Source organism: Physeter macrocephalus, chromosome 1 (assembly GCF_002837175.3).
Source record: "Physeter macrocephalus isolate SW-GA chromosome 1, ASM283717v5, whole genome shotgun sequence".
Lineage (NCBI taxonomy): Eukaryota > Metazoa > Chordata > Mammalia > Artiodactyla > Physeteridae > Physeter > Physeter macrocephalus.
The window spans coordinates 39873693-39892807 of NC_041214.2; the positions used below are offsets into that span (position 1 = coordinate 39873693).

Here is a 19115-nt window from a genome sequence, read left to right on the forward strand (position 1 = left end):
CGCGCCCGTTTCTGGAGCTCCTTTACGCGGCGCGCTTAATCCCCTCTCCTCGCGCCCCAGGAAGCAAAGAGGGAAGAAAAGGTCTCTTGCCTCTTCGGCAGCTCCACGGTTCTCCCGGACTCCCTCCCGGCTAGCCGTGGCGCACTAACCCCTTCAGGCTGTGTTCACGCGGCCAAACCCAGTCCTCTCCCGGCTTCCGACCGAAGCCGGAGCCTCAGCTCCCAGCCCCCGCCCGCCCCGGCGCGTGAGCAGACTAGCCTCTCGGGCTGGTGAGTGCCGGTCGGCACTGATCCTCTGCGGGAATCTCTCTCCGCTTTGCCCTCCGCACCCTGTTACTGTGCTCTCCTCCATGGCTCCGAAGCTTCCCCCTCTGTCACCCGCGGTCTCCGCCCGTGAAGGGGCTTCTAGTGTCCTGACCGATCTTTTGTAAACCAGAATGGTTCTCTCCTCCACCATGCCGATTAGCACAGATGTTACTTTATTTATCACGGGTTTTCCCCTCTCCACTTACATGTGATCAGACCAACTGATGAAACCACCCAGCCAGCACGGAGGCCTCCGGCTGGGCTTCTCATAGAGTTGCTGTCTGGGTAGAACCATCTGCGTGCTTTCCCTTGCTGTTTCTGGCACCAAAATAGGCGTCTGCACAATGGCTGACCTAGACAGAAGGGCCTCAGCCAACACTGCTTCTCTACGGCAGGGCTAATTGACCTGTGTGAGGATGAAATGTGCACCCCTGTACCACAATGCTCTGGGCTACTGACCCCCATGATGTCCCCTTAGAGACAAACAAAAAATGGCGCCCTACAGAAATCCAAGTTGAGGATCACGCATGGTTTATGAAGTACTTTAAGTTATAATTGGTAAAAGGAAACCAAGTGTTGGAACAGCTTTGATTAACACAAACATTACCAATTCTGAGACTTCCGGAATAAAAAAAAAATGTGAGAAGGAAATAATTCTCTAAATTACTGGTTTATTTACATACCTATCACACTTTAAAAATTTTTGTCCCTTAAACTAATTTATAAAAACCCCATTTTCACTATATACCAACAACTCTTGCTATTTTTCGTATGTGGTTGGTGAATGCCACTGGGAAATGAGGTGACTTTTCAGGTTCTAGAAAAGGCCAGAGGAAAGCCTAATGCATCTGAATCCTTGCGCAGCAGAAAAAAACCCTCAACAGCCTTCATTCATTCCTAAACATTTACTGAGTGCCAGACACAATATCTGGCTCAGGAGATACTGTGATAGAGACAAGTGCCTGGAAAAGCCTTATAACTAAATACAAGCAGTTCTCAGACAGTGAAAGCAAAGGAAGCAACTGCAGATAACCTAGGACATGCCTCATCTTTAGATGCTGCTTCTGTAGATTAGGGGAGGGACTCCAGAATCGGTAGCTTCAGTAGGACCATAGCTACCTCCTGAAAGTGCTTAAAGCTTCCAGAGGATGGCAGGGAAGGCTCCATGGGACACGAGGTGCTTGGGCAGAGACTGGAAGGAACTCTAGGAGTTTTAGGGCCACATGAATCATTTTGGTCAGAAGAGACAGCGGAGCAAAGTAGCACAGAGGTGTGAGACAGCGTGCTTGATTTGAGGTATGAAACAGATGTGTATTCCTGAAAGGCTGGGGATTTGGAGGGAGGCTCTCACTGTAATGCTGGACACGGTGAGAGTACCAAGGGCCCTGCAGGCTGTGCCTCAAGATTTATCCCGGGGAAGAAGGAGCCCCTGCAGAATTCTGATGGGGACTCAGACATTCACAGTGAGAAAGCTGATGTTACAAATACTAGGGATGTATGTGGCCATTAACAAAATGGACTTATTCTAAAAGTTCTGATTAGCAGGGTACTGTTATTGAACCAAGAACTGAGAACTCAGTTACTGAACTGGGAACAAAAATTAATACAGAAAGTGTAATCTTTCTATAACTTCCTTTCCCCAACCCAACCAAAATCAGAAGCTGCACGTCACACCCAGAGTAGAGTCAGTTCTGTTATGATGCTTGTTTTGAAAACGTGAACCTGTTCCAACGAGATCGATGGATTAGGGGACAACGGAGCACGGCGTGAATCCCATGTTTGCTTATGCACAGTTGCATCCACAAGGAACGCTGGGTGAATGCAGAGAACTGCGCGAAGCTGGACCCAGACACGCAGGAATACACAGAATGCATACATGCGCACACCTCACACATCTGCCAGCGACCTGGGTTCACGGTGTGTGTGACAAGCTGCACCCGTAACCCAAATCTGTCAGATTCCAGAGAATTCTCCTTCCATTACTTCACTGTAACTCATAAGCTGCGACCTTTCCGATAATGTTCACTTCGCCAACCAAGTAGCAGGTGTTTTTCAAGGTAAAGGGTCATATTTATTGCAGTATTTCTTTATTTCGTAATCATTTTAAGATGTGTCAAACCAACTAGGTTCCTACTTCATGTGTCACTGATGAAGTTTTTCAATGTCGTTCCCCAATCCCATCTTCCCCATGATTCCGGTGGTTTTTAATGATCTTGTACAGCCTGGTGATTTGGGGGAACGTATAAACTGCCTCCAGCAAAACTGACCATTGCGAAGATGCCTGTTCATTTGAAGATGAATACACTCATGACAATCAAATTGATATATTTTCCCACAGAGGTAACTGTTTGCAGAAAAGCTTCGGTCTGGAGATCACGGCGGCACGTGACAGGGCTGATTGAACTCTGACTCCGCGCGGGAGGGGCGAGGACGCTGGTGCCCCCAGTGTTCACTCCACCTCTTCCTCTGCAAGAGGGTCCTGCAGCCAGGAGCCTTCCCTAAGGGGAGGCCACCCCAATCCAGAGCCGCAGGAAGACACGGTTGCTCTCTCTCCTTTTCTTGCTTCTAACCTGAGGAAGGGCCTGCTCTGAGCAGGGCTAGGCATAGAGGTGCAAGGAACTGGGGCCCTTGAAGATGCTGATCAGTTTCTAAATCATCAGCTCCAAACCTTGACTGTACATTTGAACAAGCTGGGAAGCTTTTAACAATGACCAGGACCCAAGCCCCACCCAAAAGATTCTGATTCAGTACTTCTGTTACCAGTATTTTTTTAAGCTCTCCAGTTGATTCTGATGTGAAGCCAGGAATGAGAAGGTCTTCGGACTTTTTTGAGCTAATAATTTTCTTTACTATTTGAATCGGTTTGAGTCAGGATTTCCGTTATAGTCAGCTCAAAGCATCCTAAATAATGACGCTCTCTTTGGAATGAAATGCAAGGTCCAGGATTGAAACAGTCTTTACATTTGATCAGACCATCTCATAAATTTAAATCTCAGTTCCTGGCAAAAGAATCAGGCCTGCTCATTTGTCTGAGGGGGGGGAAAAAAATCTTGTGCTGACCCAACCTTCAAACCTAATTTGGAGACATTCATCAAGGGTATCAAAAAGGAGTTTAGTCATAACAGCGCCTACGGATGGGTGAATTTGATTACAGACACTGAGAAAAAACTCAACATTCATTCATCCTGGGCAGTAAATAGCTATTAATAGTCTAGCTGAATGAGATTAAAATTTGATTGTTGTCTAGGGATGAATTTAAGATTTCTGTAAATTTTAGCATTATTACCTAGTGGTTCCTTGCTGGTTTCATTCTTTTTTTCTTCAATTTCATTTTCCAAAGTATTGTTCTTGATGTTTCACAGAATATGTATCTTTATACCATGATGGATGAGTAAGAGATGCATGTGGAGTATACAAATATGCTGCAGACCCAGAAGACTACCTAGAGTGTAGACTGAGCACACCCTGATGCTAAGCGATGTGGCAGCATTTCTCACAGTTTATTCTAGACTGATTGGGGCGTTATTCTGCATGTTGGGACCCCTGCCGACTTCTGGACTGTGCGGTGGGGGGTATGTGTGTATGTGGGCAGGTTAATATCACTTTGCCAGTTCTTTCCACTTCCCTGTTAGTGGAATCCTTGCGATATCTGAGGGGACACATGAAAGAACTCAGGTAAGTGTTGCAAACTTTCATGACCTTGTTTACAATTCTGCCTAGGGGTCCAGCATCAGGAGGAGGAGCCCCCAGAGCATTTGGCTTTGAAGGCCAGTGGGGCTTGACTGCAGGAGTTCCACAGGACTGGGGGAAACAGAGACTCCACTCTTGGAGGGCGCATACAAGGTCTCATGCCCACTGGGATCCAGGGCAAAAGCAGTTACTTCACAGGAACCTGGGCCAGACCTACGTGAGGGTGTCGGAGGGTCTCCTGGGGAGGCGGGGGGCAGCTGTGGCTCAACCTGGGGGCATAAAAATTGGTGGCAGGTATATCGGGGAGTATTCATCTTCGTGGACTCTCACTGGAGGGTGACATCTTGCTTGGGTCATTAGTTCCAAGACCTGGCTCCACCCAACAGCCTGTAGGCTCCAGTGCTGGGACACCTCAAGCCAAACAACAGGGTGGGAACACAGCCCTACCCATCAGCAGACAGGCTGCCTGCCTAAGTCCTCCTGAACCCACGGCCCCCTCTAAACACACCCCTTGACACGGCCCTGCCCCCAAGAGGGCCAGGAACCAGCTCCACCCACCAATGGGCAGGCACTGGCCCCTCCTGCCAGGAAGCCTGCACAAGCCTCTAGACAAGCCTCACCCACCTGGGGGCAGACACCAGAAACAAGAAAACTGTGATCCTGCAGCCTGCAGACAAGAGTCCACGAAGGCAGGCCAGACACTACCCTGGGACCAGCTGGTTCCTGGTCCTTGGGAGATGAAAGGGGAGCGTACTGCTGGGAAACATAGGACATCCCCGACAGAGGGCCACTTCTGCAAGGTCAAGAAACATAACTAGCCTACTACATACATAAAAATACAAATAGAAACTTAAACAAAATGAAATGGCAAAGGAATATGTTCCAGACGAAGGAACGAGGTGAAAGAAGCATTAAAGCAGAACAGTAAGAACATCAAAGGTGAAAAAACAATTGGGAAATATGACCAAGAAAGGCAGGAATCAGAGTCTAGTCAGGGGTCTATGAATAAATGATGGGGGTAGGGGAGGAGTGGCCCGTTTCATAAGTACTTTTCCAGCTGAAACACTTTTCTTTACCCTTTTCTCTCATTTTCCAAGGTAGCCCATAACTTTTTAGAATTTAATATAAAGCTAATTTGTTCTTGGCTTATTACAATCATCATGCTTTGAGTTACTGCTGTTAAAGTTTCTATCAACTGACCTTAGTAACTTTGGAACATGGTGTTTTGACTAGAAACAATGAGGCTATGGACAGAACTGTACTAAGTTGGTAACAATTCTGAGGGAAAGGAGGAGTGGCTTTGCCATCATCTTAGATAAAAAGGAAGCTTGGGGCTTCCCTGGTGGTGCAGTGGTTGAGAGTCCGCCTGCCGATGCAGGGGACACGGGTTCGTGCCCCGGTCCGGGAAGATCCCACATGCCGTGGAGCGGCTGGGCCCGTGAGCCATGGCCGCTGGGCCTGCGCGTCCGGAGCCTGGGCTCCGCAATGGGAGAGGCCACAGCAGTGAGAGGGCCGCGTACCGAAAAAAAAAAAAAAAAAAGGAAGCTTGGGAATTGGACTATATCACCTTCTGGCGATCCATATAGTAAAGGCTTTGTAAATCCTTCGGCCACACTGTAATGCCAGGGCTGAGAGTCGTCTTGGTGGTTTTTTTTCACATATTTTAAAAAGTTGCTCGTGACCAACTGTACCTCACAAGCAAACACCTCAGACGAAGGTCAAGCGTATATGAGCAAAGTTTACTAATCTAATCAAATAAAGTTATGACAGTTAATCAGGTGCATTTGTAATGACAGACATGCTTATTAAGAGGCTTAATAAAGCATGAATGGTGAACTCTCTGTGTAAATGATTGTTTATTATTATTTTTATGGTCAAATGAATTTTATTTTTGTTTTTCTTTTCTCATCTTTTTATTAGTTATTTGTGTCATTGCTAGCAGGTTTTCCTGGTACCATCCATGTTTTTTTAATCATCACTGCCACAGTATAGAAAGATTCTGAATCTTTCCAACAATGGCAACTCCCTCTAGGGGCCTTTACTAACCTAAAACATGCTTTTAATTTAATTAGGAAAAAAGTCACCTCCTTTGGGTACAGGACTTGGGGAATGGATACTACCTTTGAGCAGAGAAAGAAACAGCCCCCACCTCAGGCTTGCTGCTTGGTGAGCCTCGCCCAGGCTGGGTTTCGCGCCCACCTGCCCTCAGCAGGGCTCTCGTGAGCAGTGCCCAGGCTGCACTGCTGATGCCTGTCACTCTGCTCCCTTCTCCCCTGCGGGAGGCGTGAGCTTCCCGGTACTCACATCGGCCCATGAATGCCTGACACACGGGCATCTCGGAGCAAAACACTAGGGGGAGGATAGCAGGGCTGAGGGAAGGAAAAAGGCGCCCAAGCCTCTGACTGACGCCCTGGGTACAGCAGCTCTGGCATGAGGAGCAACCAGAAAGGCGTGACTTGGCCTTAAGGTTTCAAGGCAAGGGCAGGCCGCCTGACAAAGATTCCCCCCCCTTTGCTCAGCAGGCCTAGAGTTGCTAGGACAGGAGCAAAACCATTCTTTGTGGGAGTAAAGCCTAGTGGATTAAGAATACAGCATCCTGGAGAAGTAAACATAGGTGTTTCAAAGGATAAATGATGAGATGTTAGGGGTAGAAGACTTCAAAGCAGGACGGCGCTGGGTAGGAGGCGCTGGGTAGGAGGCGCTGGAGATGCCATCGAGGCAGAAAGAGGAGGACCACCCAACAGTCTCCTCAGTTTGGCCTCTGCCCTTGGCTGACTGCCGTCTGCACGGGACAATGGGAAGCCCTCACTTCCTTCCCTGCCATGCACATGTGCACTTTGGGGCACAAATTACTGTCCCTAAGGTCAACGTGGCATTAAAAGATGAAATAAATGTCAAGTTTCAAGAAAGGCCATTGGAAGGAAGCAAACGCTATCAATGACACATTTAATTTGGGATAATTCAAACCCACAGGAATTTCTGGCCAGGGATTCTAAATATTTCTAATTGCTTCACTTGAACTCTCCCCAAACCATTGTTTCTGCCTCTGGGGCAGTGATCAGCATGGTCTAGTCTGGCATCTTGGCGTTTTATGGAGATTATGGGGCTGAAGACAAATGATGGAGGAAGAGGGCCCAGCACGAGGGGATAAGCTTCTCATTCAACCCCAAAGGGCAACATCTTCACTGCCCTAAAATGGGCATTAAGTCAAGGTTCAGCGCTCCACTCCCTGTGGCTCTGTTTTCAGATTTTTTGGTTAAAAATAAATTTATTGATGCATAAAGATGTCAAAAGTTGGTTATAAAACCTGTTTAACAGAAGTTAAATTAATGTTGTCATCCTATAAGCTGTTGACAACAGAGCGTTCTTTATGATATTCCCTCTGATGTTCACATTTCTTTGCAATGATATTTCGTGGACTGGGCAAGGCAGAAAGAGAGAGAGAAGGATGGGACACTCCTACAAAGATATGGTCCATCTTCCCTGACCCCGAGCTGACACACTGGCAGAAAAGACTTGTTACGTGAGCACGGTTCATATGACACCAAATGACAAGTAAATATCATGGATCAACTATCTGAGTTCATTTTGGCCTTAAATTAAAATTCCTATCGTGAGACATAAAAAAGAAGACAGAAAAACTGATGTTTAAGTTCATTTTATATCTATTCATTTCAATAAACTATCTTAAATGGGAATGTATTTTCAATAGGACTGTATTTTAATCCAGTTATCATTAGTATTACTGATTAAATGAGAGATTACAATTATATAGTATTTGAAAAAAGTCCTGTAATTAGATACCCTCTAGATGCCAGTTTTCAGTTCCATGCAGAAGCCCATAAAAAATCCACTATAATCAATACTTTCCACATAATATACCTTCTTAGGAAGTATACATCACTGACTGAAGAGAAAAATCATATAGCCAGGAAAATTCTGACCTACTGGGAAGGCCACTGCTCAATTTCTCTCTTCCAACTACCAGTCCAACTCAAGCTGCCTGAAAATCTACAACTAAAACATCACTGATACAACAGAACTGGCTCTTTTCAAACGTAAATGCTTTAGGGAAGGATTAGATGAACCGTTTTGGCAATTAATATTTCAGGGATAATTGGTCCATCAAAGTGTCCGGTCACCCGCTTCTACCACCTTTCCACACCGCCGTGGACTTCTCTAAACCTTTCCCCTGGCTGACTGGGTTTAGAGTGGGCACGGGATTTAATTCTGCCCAACCGATGAGATGGGAGGGAAAGCCTGCTGGGGAACTTCCAAACAGACTTCTCTAGAAGACGCTGTGTGCGTGTGAGGGGGGTAGGGGTGACAGGACACCTGCCGGGTTCTGTGGCAGCCTTCTTGAGAATAATGGCGGGAGCGGGAGCGCACTGAGGACAAAGCCAACACACTGAGGTGGTCGAATGGAAAGTTGGTGACCCCAGTGCTGAATCATCCAACTCCACACCTGCCTCTCTCAGGACTCTTGTTATTTTAAATAATAAGCAACAAACTTCCTCATTTGAGATAGTAATTTCTCTTACTCTTACCAAAAGCAACTTGATATAAGCCCAACTACCTTACACTCTGTCAGAGGACGTGAGGGAGGAGAGTACAGCTACGGCAGGCACTGCTGACCGCCTGTTCAATATCCGCCCCCCACCGTCTCTCCTAGGAAGTCTCGGGATCTTCATGAGGGAAAACAATGGTTGCAGTTGGTGGAAGAAGAAATATGTCTGTGGTTCAAGTCTAATCTCTCACACGAAGCTTGTCTGGACCAATAAAGCCCATGGTGGTCTATCTTTTGAATCCATATTAGTTACTGTCTTTACTGTTGGATAGCATTAAACCATCTTATGCCTCTCCTGCTGATGAGTTATATTTTTATTTAGTGTAATTATTACTTAACTTTTGATGTGTTCTCCCCTCCCCAGTTTCACTGTAAGCACCTTCATTGGGACTGCTCTCATATGTCTCATATGGATATGTCTTGAATTCCAATTTCTAGAACATGACCTGAGATGATGTAATCAGGTAATGTAGATCAGAATGTTCAGGTTGTCTATACTTCCAGAAGTATGAGTCTGCTTTCAAATCTGTTTTCACTCATCTGACACTTTTTGTCATTTTGTTGTGATAAAGGAGAGATCAATGAATACTATAAAAATAAATCCTATTAGTATGACAAAGGCATATGTTCAAACTACCGTAGGACAAAGATGAGTGCATGCGGGGGTCACAAAGACACAGGGTGGCACCCCCAGGGGTGCTGCGAGCCCGCAGGTGGTGGGTAGCTCATTACACACCCTGTCTTATGCAGGGACTTTCAGCTCAGATAATTTTGATTTCCTGTGGTTTAGAGAGGATTCTGAACCATTTGTAAGTTTAGATCTTTGGAGGTTGCTATGTCATTATCATAAAGCATAGCATAATGTCTTGCAGTTCATCAGGAATTCAGAAAAGATCGTTTAGTTGGCTAATGTGCTTAAAGATTAGAATTTATTCACCTACACAGATCAATTTTAGAGTCTTTCTCATATTCCCTATCTTTAACCTTAGCAAAGATATTCTTGGAAAACGACTTGGCAACAATCATAGAACATGACTAATGATGCTAAAACAAGTTAAAATTTATTCAGCAGTCAGATGAATGACCAACTAAATTAGATGTCTAGAAAACTAAGTACTGGATGTCATTTATATTACCGTGCGAAATAAAGCATGAAAACTTAAGTATCAAAATTGCCAATTTCCTCAAGACTAAAAAATCAGAGCTTGATTAAAACCTGGATGGAATTAGGTGAGCCCTAAAGACTCTTCTGGGAAACAAAGCAGAGGGAAAATCGTTGTCATGAATAAATACCAATCCTCAAAACAATACTACCACTGATAAAGAAGTAAGGTCAATTCTTAAAACTTCCTACTAGTTTGCTTGCATTTCAGAAAATAATGTCTTTTATAAACACATCGCACAAAGCTTAATTTGTTACCTCTCTATAGTCTTAGCTGCGTTTTGTGTTCTTCTATTATACAACCAGATCGGGGGCATTACCAGGAGTAAATGTGATATGCCTTCATTTAAAAAAGGCAGCCTGTGGATTACAGAAAGTCTTTCTATAATCCATAAAAGGCAATAGTGAGAGGAAATAAGTTCTATCACCTAATACGTGATTCTTGTCCAAAATACGTCATACCTATACTGATGTTGAAAAAAATTGTTTCTCAATGATAAGATTAGACACATTATAAGCAGATTTCACCACTTTTAGGTTGATAGCGACTTACTAGGTTACCTTTGTTTTAATGTCTGTTTTCAACTGCTATTTCAGCCTTTTGTTAACTGACATCAACCATTTCTTAACCCTGGGATACTTTAAAAGATCAGCTGAGTCTTGAAATCTGAAAGGCATCATACAGTTTAAGGCACTAGGGACCCAAAGCAACAGATGTCCTTGCTTCAGTTTCTGGCCACCTGCTGTGTGAGAAACTGGTGATGATGATGATGTTAATGAAAAATTACCTTGAACTTTTCTAAGGACATGGAAAACCCCTGTATCACACTAAATGGGGCTGGAAATGAAAGCAAAGTGGGCTCAAGGATGGTCGGTGCCTCGTCACAGGCTCTGGTGCCACCGGGACCACTCTGGTGGTCCCATGGGAGAATGAATCTCAGCTCTGGGCCTGAACATTTCCAACTGTGCGTTACACTGTGCAAAGCAACAATCTCAGCTTAAGTCAATAAAGGCTTGTTTCTCACTCAGGCGCCACGTCTATCATGGGCTGACACATGGGTTCTGCTCACCGTGCCAGAGGGAAGGAGAGGGCTGTGGAAAGCCCTGCAGTGGCAACACATGCCTGCCACTGCCGTTCCCAACTCACGGGACGCAACAGGCCACACAGCTCCGACAGGTCCCAGAGGACGGGGGGTGCAATCCCGTCCAGTGCCCCGAGTGGCGCAGAACTGGAATGATTTGGCAAAGGGCACTGACCACGATACATTATTTCCTAAAATAATAACCTGTAACTCGGAAAACCGTGCACTTTCTCTTGAAAAGTTCTGTCTACTTACTTCCCACAACTTAGGAAATATACTAAATTTTGAAAAAGAGTTGGGCATTCTGTTTCTGGGTTCACAGCAGGTCTACATAGAGAGTCAGACTTACTCTGTTTCTGTTTCTGCTCAACTTCTCAGTTTTAAGTTACAGTAGCACCATAAAGAAAAGTAATTAATTGGTGCTATAGACTAACCCATATGGCACCAGAAGAGGACAGAACGCAAATCAGACCTGTCTCCGTATGCTTTCTCACTTGTTATTCCTTATTCTGGTTCTTCTTTGTACAGGCAGACAGCTCCTCTACTAATTTATTATGGCAATACATCCTATTTTTGTTGAGATTTTTAGTTATTATTTTTAATCTGAGTTACATATGTAACGCTGAAAAGAGTCCAATGGTTCTACGAGGCTTGTTATGAAAAGCAGTTCACACAGCCCCACCCTCCGCTTCCTGCTCTAGCAACCACTTTCGACTCTTTTACGCGTGCTTTTTTTCTCACCTTTATAGCTCTAGCTTACATTGCCACCTCTTGATTTTTCTAGAGTATTATTCGCTGATTTTTCTAGAGTATTATTCGCTGATTTTCCAGGAAAGAAGATGAAGATGCAGCTCTGCTGACCACTACCTACCCCTTCCCCTCCCCAAGCAAACGCAGTTCCCCACCCACCTTTCTCAATGGATTTTTATCATGATTAACAGTCAATAGACTTACATCATAATGTTTATGTAAATTCCAGGCCTGGCTCACTGACAGGGTTTATCAATACCTTTCTGTCTTTTCCTATACACCCTTGGTTTTTCTTTGGAGCTACCTTGTCCTGTGTTTTATGTTTTTTGTTTTTTTTCATTTTTATTGGCGTATAGTTGTCCTGTGTTTTAATGGCTTCATTTTTAAAAAGTTATCACTAATTCAAACCTAAACTCACCTGTAGCTGTGTAAATTTCTCGATTTGTCCAAATATACAAGTCATTCTTCCAATTTCGTCTCTTTAGAGAAAACTGTCTGGAACCTTTTGAGTTGCTCCAGTCCAGGCTGGCTGCTGCTCTTTGGATCTGCTAAACAGCCATGCTTTGTATACTCCGGGATTCCCTGCATTACCCTTCTGAGGAATCCTTTTGTCGCACTCTGGATGCTCTATTTCCTGTTCTCATGTATTCTTTATCCTTGGTACCTGTCCTCATGTTTGTAGAGCACATCCTCCAGTGGATTCTGAGAATGGGCGCATGTGAATACATTTTTTGAATCTTGAATGTCTGAAAGTGGCCCTCACACTTAATTAGCTTAGCTAGGGACTGAATCTAGGCTGGAAGTAATTTCCCCTCAGAGCTTTGAAGGAATTTCTCCTCCATTGTCTTACCTCTGGTGCTGCCATGTGAAATTTGTAGCTATTGTAATTCCTCACCCTTTGTTGGAAATCTTTCTTTTTCCCCAGCACTACATGTTTGTAGGATATCTCTTTGTTCCCAGAGTTCAGAGCTTTTTTTGGTGATGTATCTGGGTGTGGGTTTGTTTTTATGCACGTGGGACTCTCTATGAACTTTTTCAATCTGAAAACTCAGGTCTTTCATTAGTGGAAAAACTAACTGAATTATATTTTTGATTATTTCCTTCCTGTCACTTTCTCTGTTCCCTCTTTCTGCAACTCCTGTTTTTTTTAGATTTTGAACCTCCTGGGCTGGTTCTCTAATTTTTAAAAATTTATTATATTTATTTCTCTTACCTTCCATTTCTGTCTTGTATCCTATTTTCTGGGGAGGTTTCCTCAATTTTATCTTCCAACTATTCTATTGAGTTTTACATTTCAGATGTCATCCTTTAATTTCTAATAGCTTTTGTTGTTGTTGTTATTCTCTGGATGAATATTCTTTTCTGAAGCGTTCTCCTGTAAAGACTTGTTTCTTCCCAGTTGCTTTTTATCTATTTGTTTCTGCCTGTCTGTCACTATTAGATGCTCTCCTCTAGTATCTGGTGATTCTTGCCTGTCTTGTTCATATAAAATAGTGTGAACTACAAGTTAAGAGAAAGTTCTGTGCTTAGATGGGCCTGTGATGGTTGAGTTCACTGTAAAGTGAACTGGCTGTTTCCCTGGAGAACCCCTAAGGTTTTTTTATTTGTGACTTCTGCCTAGAGAAAACCCTTCCAATCTCCTGCCTGAAGGGACATACTTACTGGTGTTCTGGGAAGCAAGTGGGGTGAGGCCTGGGGATCTCAATTCAGTATTTAAATATATTCAACACCCTTTTCCAGGGGGGTCGTCTCATACTCGAATATTCCTGATCTCTCTCAGTCCAGAGACATTCTGTTTCACACTTTCCAGAGAATTAAACCTCCAGTCTTCTGCCAGAGTGAGGATGGGAATCTATCCGCTTCTTGAAGAAACTTCTAACCAGTCCTCATGTCTTCAGCTCCACCTTCACCCCGTATCCAGTTCCTGAGCTTCTAGAGGGTTTTACCATCTCACTCAGGTTGCTTCTTGCTTTTTCCCTACTGCTGGCTTAGCATTCACAGCTTTCTTAGACCGCTAAGTTAGCTTCCACTTAACATCTGTTTTCCAAGTAACAAAAAGCTAGCTGCTATAGTCTCTCCTGTTTCCTTATTCCTCGAGGGTTTATCTGAAACGACCTTAACTGTTCTTGGAGTGGAGTTTAGAAGGCAGCAGAGCTAACTGCTTGCATTAAAGCTGCCATTTGCAAATGAAAGTTCCACTCTGCTCTTCTACAAATTAGAGAAGCATGGTTCCTACACGTGGAAAGCGCCCCGAGAGAGTATGTGGTGAACTCTTCCCTTCAGAGGGCAAAGTATGTTGTTTAACTTGCAGATGAGGTGGCGGAAGCACCAGGAAGCTGAGTGTCATACAGTCACGCAGATAGATACCATGCTGTTATCTGGCCTATGTACCTTAAATAATTATCCCTCAAAGGTTGTACAGCCCACCCCTCCACCTTAGCACTATTTCAGCAACAGCTAGTCCTTGGCTGTAAGACCTTGCATTTACAGCCTCTTCCAGTGGGCAGGTGAATTCTTCATATTAGAATACTGGGTTGAACTAGCTATAAAGTGTGACTAAATGTTTTATCTCTTGTGAAGGTGACTTAAACATTTTTTCAGAAACAATGAGATTTTTTAAGTATTGTAGTTGATATGCGTTAGCTGTGTCCTTTTGAGTAATGTATACAAAGGATCTTAGACAGCAGCTATCAATACACCATAATTTAAAGGTAATCTGTATAACTTTTAAAAACAATTGGTAAAATAGCTGTTTTTCATTTTCAAGAAATACTTAAAACTGAAAAAACAGCTTGGTTTCAGTGTCTTATTCTATGGTTTGGTATAATGTTATTTGTTAGCATTTTAGAAGACAATACAGGCTTTGACAAAGGCATTTGTAGAGGAAAAAAAGGATGAAGATTTGGGATTCAACTTATTTTAATTGATGCTACTTCCCCTCACCCCCACCCCAGTGTAATATAGATCAGAGCGTTAAAATGTTACTAAATTATAATAATAAAAATATTTCTGATGAAATAGTTCATTTTAGTCCATAAAAATTTTAAGAACTTTATAAAACTAGGCACGAAGAGAGGCTTTCACAAATGCAGCATTCTAGAGGAAAATGTAGGATAAAAAGAAAACCGTCCTTAAAATACTTACAGATTCTTTTCTGCCCATAGTTTTGCTGTGTGAGCGTGAACGGGAGATGTTGCTGAAAAAGGAATCCTTTTTAGTAGCAGATGAAGGTGGGGAGCCAGTGAACTCTCTTCCTCCAGGCAAACTCTCAATGCTTGGAGATGAACGGATGTTTTTAGAGCTTTGTCCTGTAAGAAAAATTAAGTAGCAATAATGAGACACCAGACTCTTTCACTGCTACTGAATTTACTGCTTTTAATAAATGATCAATTAGAATACTTCTTTATTCACACTGTCAACATAATGACACTGTGGAGTGTTTAAGATGCATGTATTTTTATGTATCAGAATAGCTGCCGATTTTTTAAAACAATGAAGTACTGCTATAGTTTTCTGCGCGTTATTTAAACTACACTGGTCCAAGCGTGGTACGCATATCAAAAAACGAAAAAAATCCAATTTTCAGAAATCACAGGTGAAATGACTGGATTTTCCCTCACTAGTGGAATCATCCTTAATAACAGAAGCCAGAAACAATTATATGGCACATTGTATTATTAATATATACCAAAAAAACTAAATCCTTCACCAGTTTTTCAAAAGCACCCCTTTCCTTTTCATTAATTGCAGAACAGATACACCGCTACCCCCAGGACATAGCAGAAGCATCTGGAAATGGGACAAGGTGCTGGCTCAAGGGCTACATCCAAGACTGGTCCCCACATCAGAGTGGGTGCATCTGTGACTCCCTGCAGTGCCTTTTTCACTGAGAGGTTCTGGAGCCACGAAGTTCCCTTAGACAGGAGCAAGGGCTCTAGGAAGGCCTGCTGGGAGGGCAGCATGGCGCGGAAGATAGGTGAACAGAATTGGCTGCGGCCAGACCCACGCAGGTCTCACGTATACGATGGGGACATTTCTGGAAGGTTGTTATGAGGATCTAAGGCCCTAGCGCAGCACCTGGTGTGCAGTCAATTATTCATTCACTCACCCATAGTAACTGAGGGCCTAGTAAGTACCAGGCACTTAGTGGGGCAGGGAGACAGTGGAAACTGAGCCATCTAAACTCCCATCCCTCAAGGCATTCAGTTTCTAGTGAGGTGAGACAGACACATACATTCATAAAATATATATGATTTTAGATGGTAGTAAACACTGTGGGGAAAAAGAAAGCAGGAAAGGGGATTGTCAGTGTCAGAGGAAGGTGTGCAGTTTGACATAGGATGGTCAGGGAAGGCGTCACTGAGAACTGAGGTGCAGGACATTTGGGCAAAAACTTGAAGAAGGTAAAATACCAGCTTTGCAGACAATATGAAGGGACAGCAAGTGCCAAGGCTCCAAGCAGGACCTTGGTGGTTCTGAAGAACAGCAGAGTGGCCAGTGTGGCTAAAGCTAAGAATGGGGGGAGGGGATGAGGCCTGGGGGCATCACGTCAGGTGAGGAATTGTAGACAATTTTGATGACTTTTCCTCTGAGAAGCGAAGCCAGTAGAAGCTGCTAGAGGATTTGAGCAGGAGAGTGAAATGATCTGACTTAATTTTAAAAGGATCCCTCTGACTGCTGCATTGGGAACAGTTTAGGGGTGGGAGAGAGCAAAAAAAGAGGGGAAACAATTTTTGCCATTGCAAAAATCCAAGTCAGCAGAATGATCACAGCTTGGTGGTGAGAAGAGGTCAGATTCTACACAAAACTGATGAGATTTACTGACGAATCCATGAGAGGAATGAGAGGGGTCAAGTTTAACTCCAAATGTTAGATAGTGGTATGAGGTGAGCATCTCTGTGAATACGCTAAAAACCACTGAATGATACACTTAAAGAAAAGTAAATTTGATGGCATATGAATTATACCTCAATAAAGTTGTTATTTTTATAAATGAATACGCTAAAAACCACTGAATGATACACTTAAAGTAAATTTGATGGCATATGAATTATACCTCAATAAAGCTGTTATTTTTATTAAGTCAGTTTTCACACGTGACTGTCAGTCAGCGACCAGCAGTAAAGGGCCGACCCATTTCCACCTGACGACACAGGGCTCTTCTACTAGGAACTTGGCCTCAAGGCTTCCTGCTGAGCCTCCAGAGACCTCCATGAGGTCTGCATCGCAGTCTGATGACACCCCCCTTCTTAGTTCCATCCCCTCCTCTTTTCCTTTCACAGATGTTAGTCCCCAGTCAGCCTTCTGTACTTCTAACTCCGTCTCAGGGTCTGCTTCCTGGAGAATCCAACCTGCAGTGGGTGATGTCAGAGCTGAGCCCTGAGGAGGACAGAGGCGGTCTTGAGGTTGGGAAAGGAGGGCCAGCAGAGTCCCAGGCCATAGAAGCAGCTGATGTTGACTTCAGGGTCTAGACTGTCTAAGCCCGCCGCACCTTCCCTTCTTCCCTCCTCTGCCTCTGTCTGTCTCCCACCCACCTGCAGGCTCTAGGTCATAACTTGCCTGGGCTACGCTGCATGGCGACGAGCTCACTGGTAGAGGGTCCTAGAACGCTGAAGCTGAAAAAGACCTCAGGAACCACCTATTTATTTTCTCTTTTTAAAATTATGCCACTAATTCGTAAATACATTTTTACTGTAAACAGACTAAATGTGAAAACTGCCTTTATAAAAAAAATAACAGGCTTCCCTGGTGGCGCAGTGGTTGCGCGTCCGCCTGCCGATGCAGGGGAACCGGGTTTGCGCCCCGGTCGGGGAGGATCCCACATGCCACGGAGCGGCTGGGCCCGTGAGCCATGGCCGCTGAGCCTGCGCGTCCGGAGCCTGTGCTCCGCAACGGGAGAGGCCGCAACAGAGGGAGGCCCGCATACCACAAAAAAACAAACAAACAAACAAACAAAAAAAAACCAAAATAACAGATTTATTGAGATATTCACATACCATAAAACTCACCCTTTAAAAGTGTATAATTCAGCAGTTTTTAGTATATTCACAGAGATTCTCAACTATCGCCATCTAATTTTAGAACATTTTTATCACCCAAAAAAACAAACCTGTGCCCATTAGCAGTTCCTCCCAATACCCACTGGCTACCACTAATCTACTTTCTGTCTCTATGGCTCTGCCTTTTCTGGACATGTCATACAAATGGAATTATACAATATGTGGTCTTTTGTGCCTGGCTTCTATCAGTTGGCACAATGTTTTCAAGGTGCATTCATGCTGTAGTCTGTGCCAGTACTTCATTCCTTTTTACTGCCAAATAATACTCTATTGTATGGATAGACCACATTTTGCTTATCCACGCATCAGTTGATGGATATTTAGAGCTTGTATCCATTTCTTGGCTATTATTATTATGTTTGTACCACAAACAGTCGTGTATAAAATTTTGTGTGGACCTATGTTTTCATTTCTCTTGGGTCAGTACCTAGGAGTGAAACTGCTGGGTCACTATGGTAAGTCTGTGTTTAACATTTTGAGAAACTGCCAAACCAGTTGTGAAAATAGCTACACCATTTTAACATTTCCATCAGCATCCTATGAGGGTTCCAGTTCCTCCACATCCTTGTCAACACATATTTTTGGCTGTTTTTTATTTTAGCCACCCTAGTGGGTATGAAGTGGTATCTCACTGTGATTTTTATTTGCAATTTACCAATGCAAATGACTAATGATGTTGCGTTCATGTGCTTATTAGACAGTTGTATATCTTCTGTGGAGAAACACCTACTCAAATCTTTTGCCCATTTTTAACACCGGGTTATTTGTCTTTTTACGGTTAAGCTGTAAGGGTTCTTCATATATTCCATTTCAGATATATGATTTGCAAAGAATTCTCCCATTCTGTGCACTGCCTTTTCACTTTCTTAATGGTATCCTTTGAAACCAAAAAGGTTTTAATTCTGATGAATTTACCTATTTTTTCTTTTGTTGCTTGTGCTGTTGGTATCATGTCTAAGAAGACATTGCCTAATTACAAAGATTTACTCCTATATTTTCTTTTAAGAGTGTTATAGTTTTACCTCTTGCATTTAAGTCTGGTCCCTTTTGAGTTAATTTTTGTATATAATGTGAGGAAGTAGTTCCACTTCATTCTTTTTCATGCAGAGATCCAGTTTTCCCAGTACTATTTCTAGAAAAGACTATTATTTCCCCATTGAATGGTCTTGGTACCCTTGTTGAAAATCAACTTACCACAAATGTAAGGGGTTTATTTCTATGCTCTCAACTCTATTCCATTTATACATGCCTATCTTTATGACAGTACCACACTGTCTTGATTACTGGCTACATAGTAAGTTTTGAAATCAAGGAGTATGAGTTCTCCAATTTTGTTCTTTTTCAAGACTGTTTTTTTGCTTTTAGGGGGATTTTGCATTTCCAGATGAATTTTATGATCACCTTGCCAGTTTCTCCCAAAAAGACACCTGAGATTTTGATGGTGATTGCGATGAATACCTAGATCAATTTGGGTAGTACTGTTCTGTTAACAATATAAGA

At 43.4% G+C, this 19115-nt stretch overlaps 1 protein-coding gene across 9 annotated transcripts in view; it reads right to left on the reverse strand.

Moving 5' to 3' along the window:
* TBC1D5 (TBC1 domain family member 5) overlaps positions 1–19115 on the reverse strand; it is a 553958-nt gene that overhangs the window by 42596 nt on the left and 492247 nt on the right. For all 9 annotated transcript variants that reach the window (XM_055078836.1, XM_055078755.1, XM_055078770.1 and 6 more), the window contains one exon: positions 14701–14864. In XM_055078836.1, the coding sequence (XP_054934811.1) occupies positions 14701–14864 (164 nt within the window). The remainder of the gene's footprint in view (positions 1–14700; positions 14865–19115) is intronic.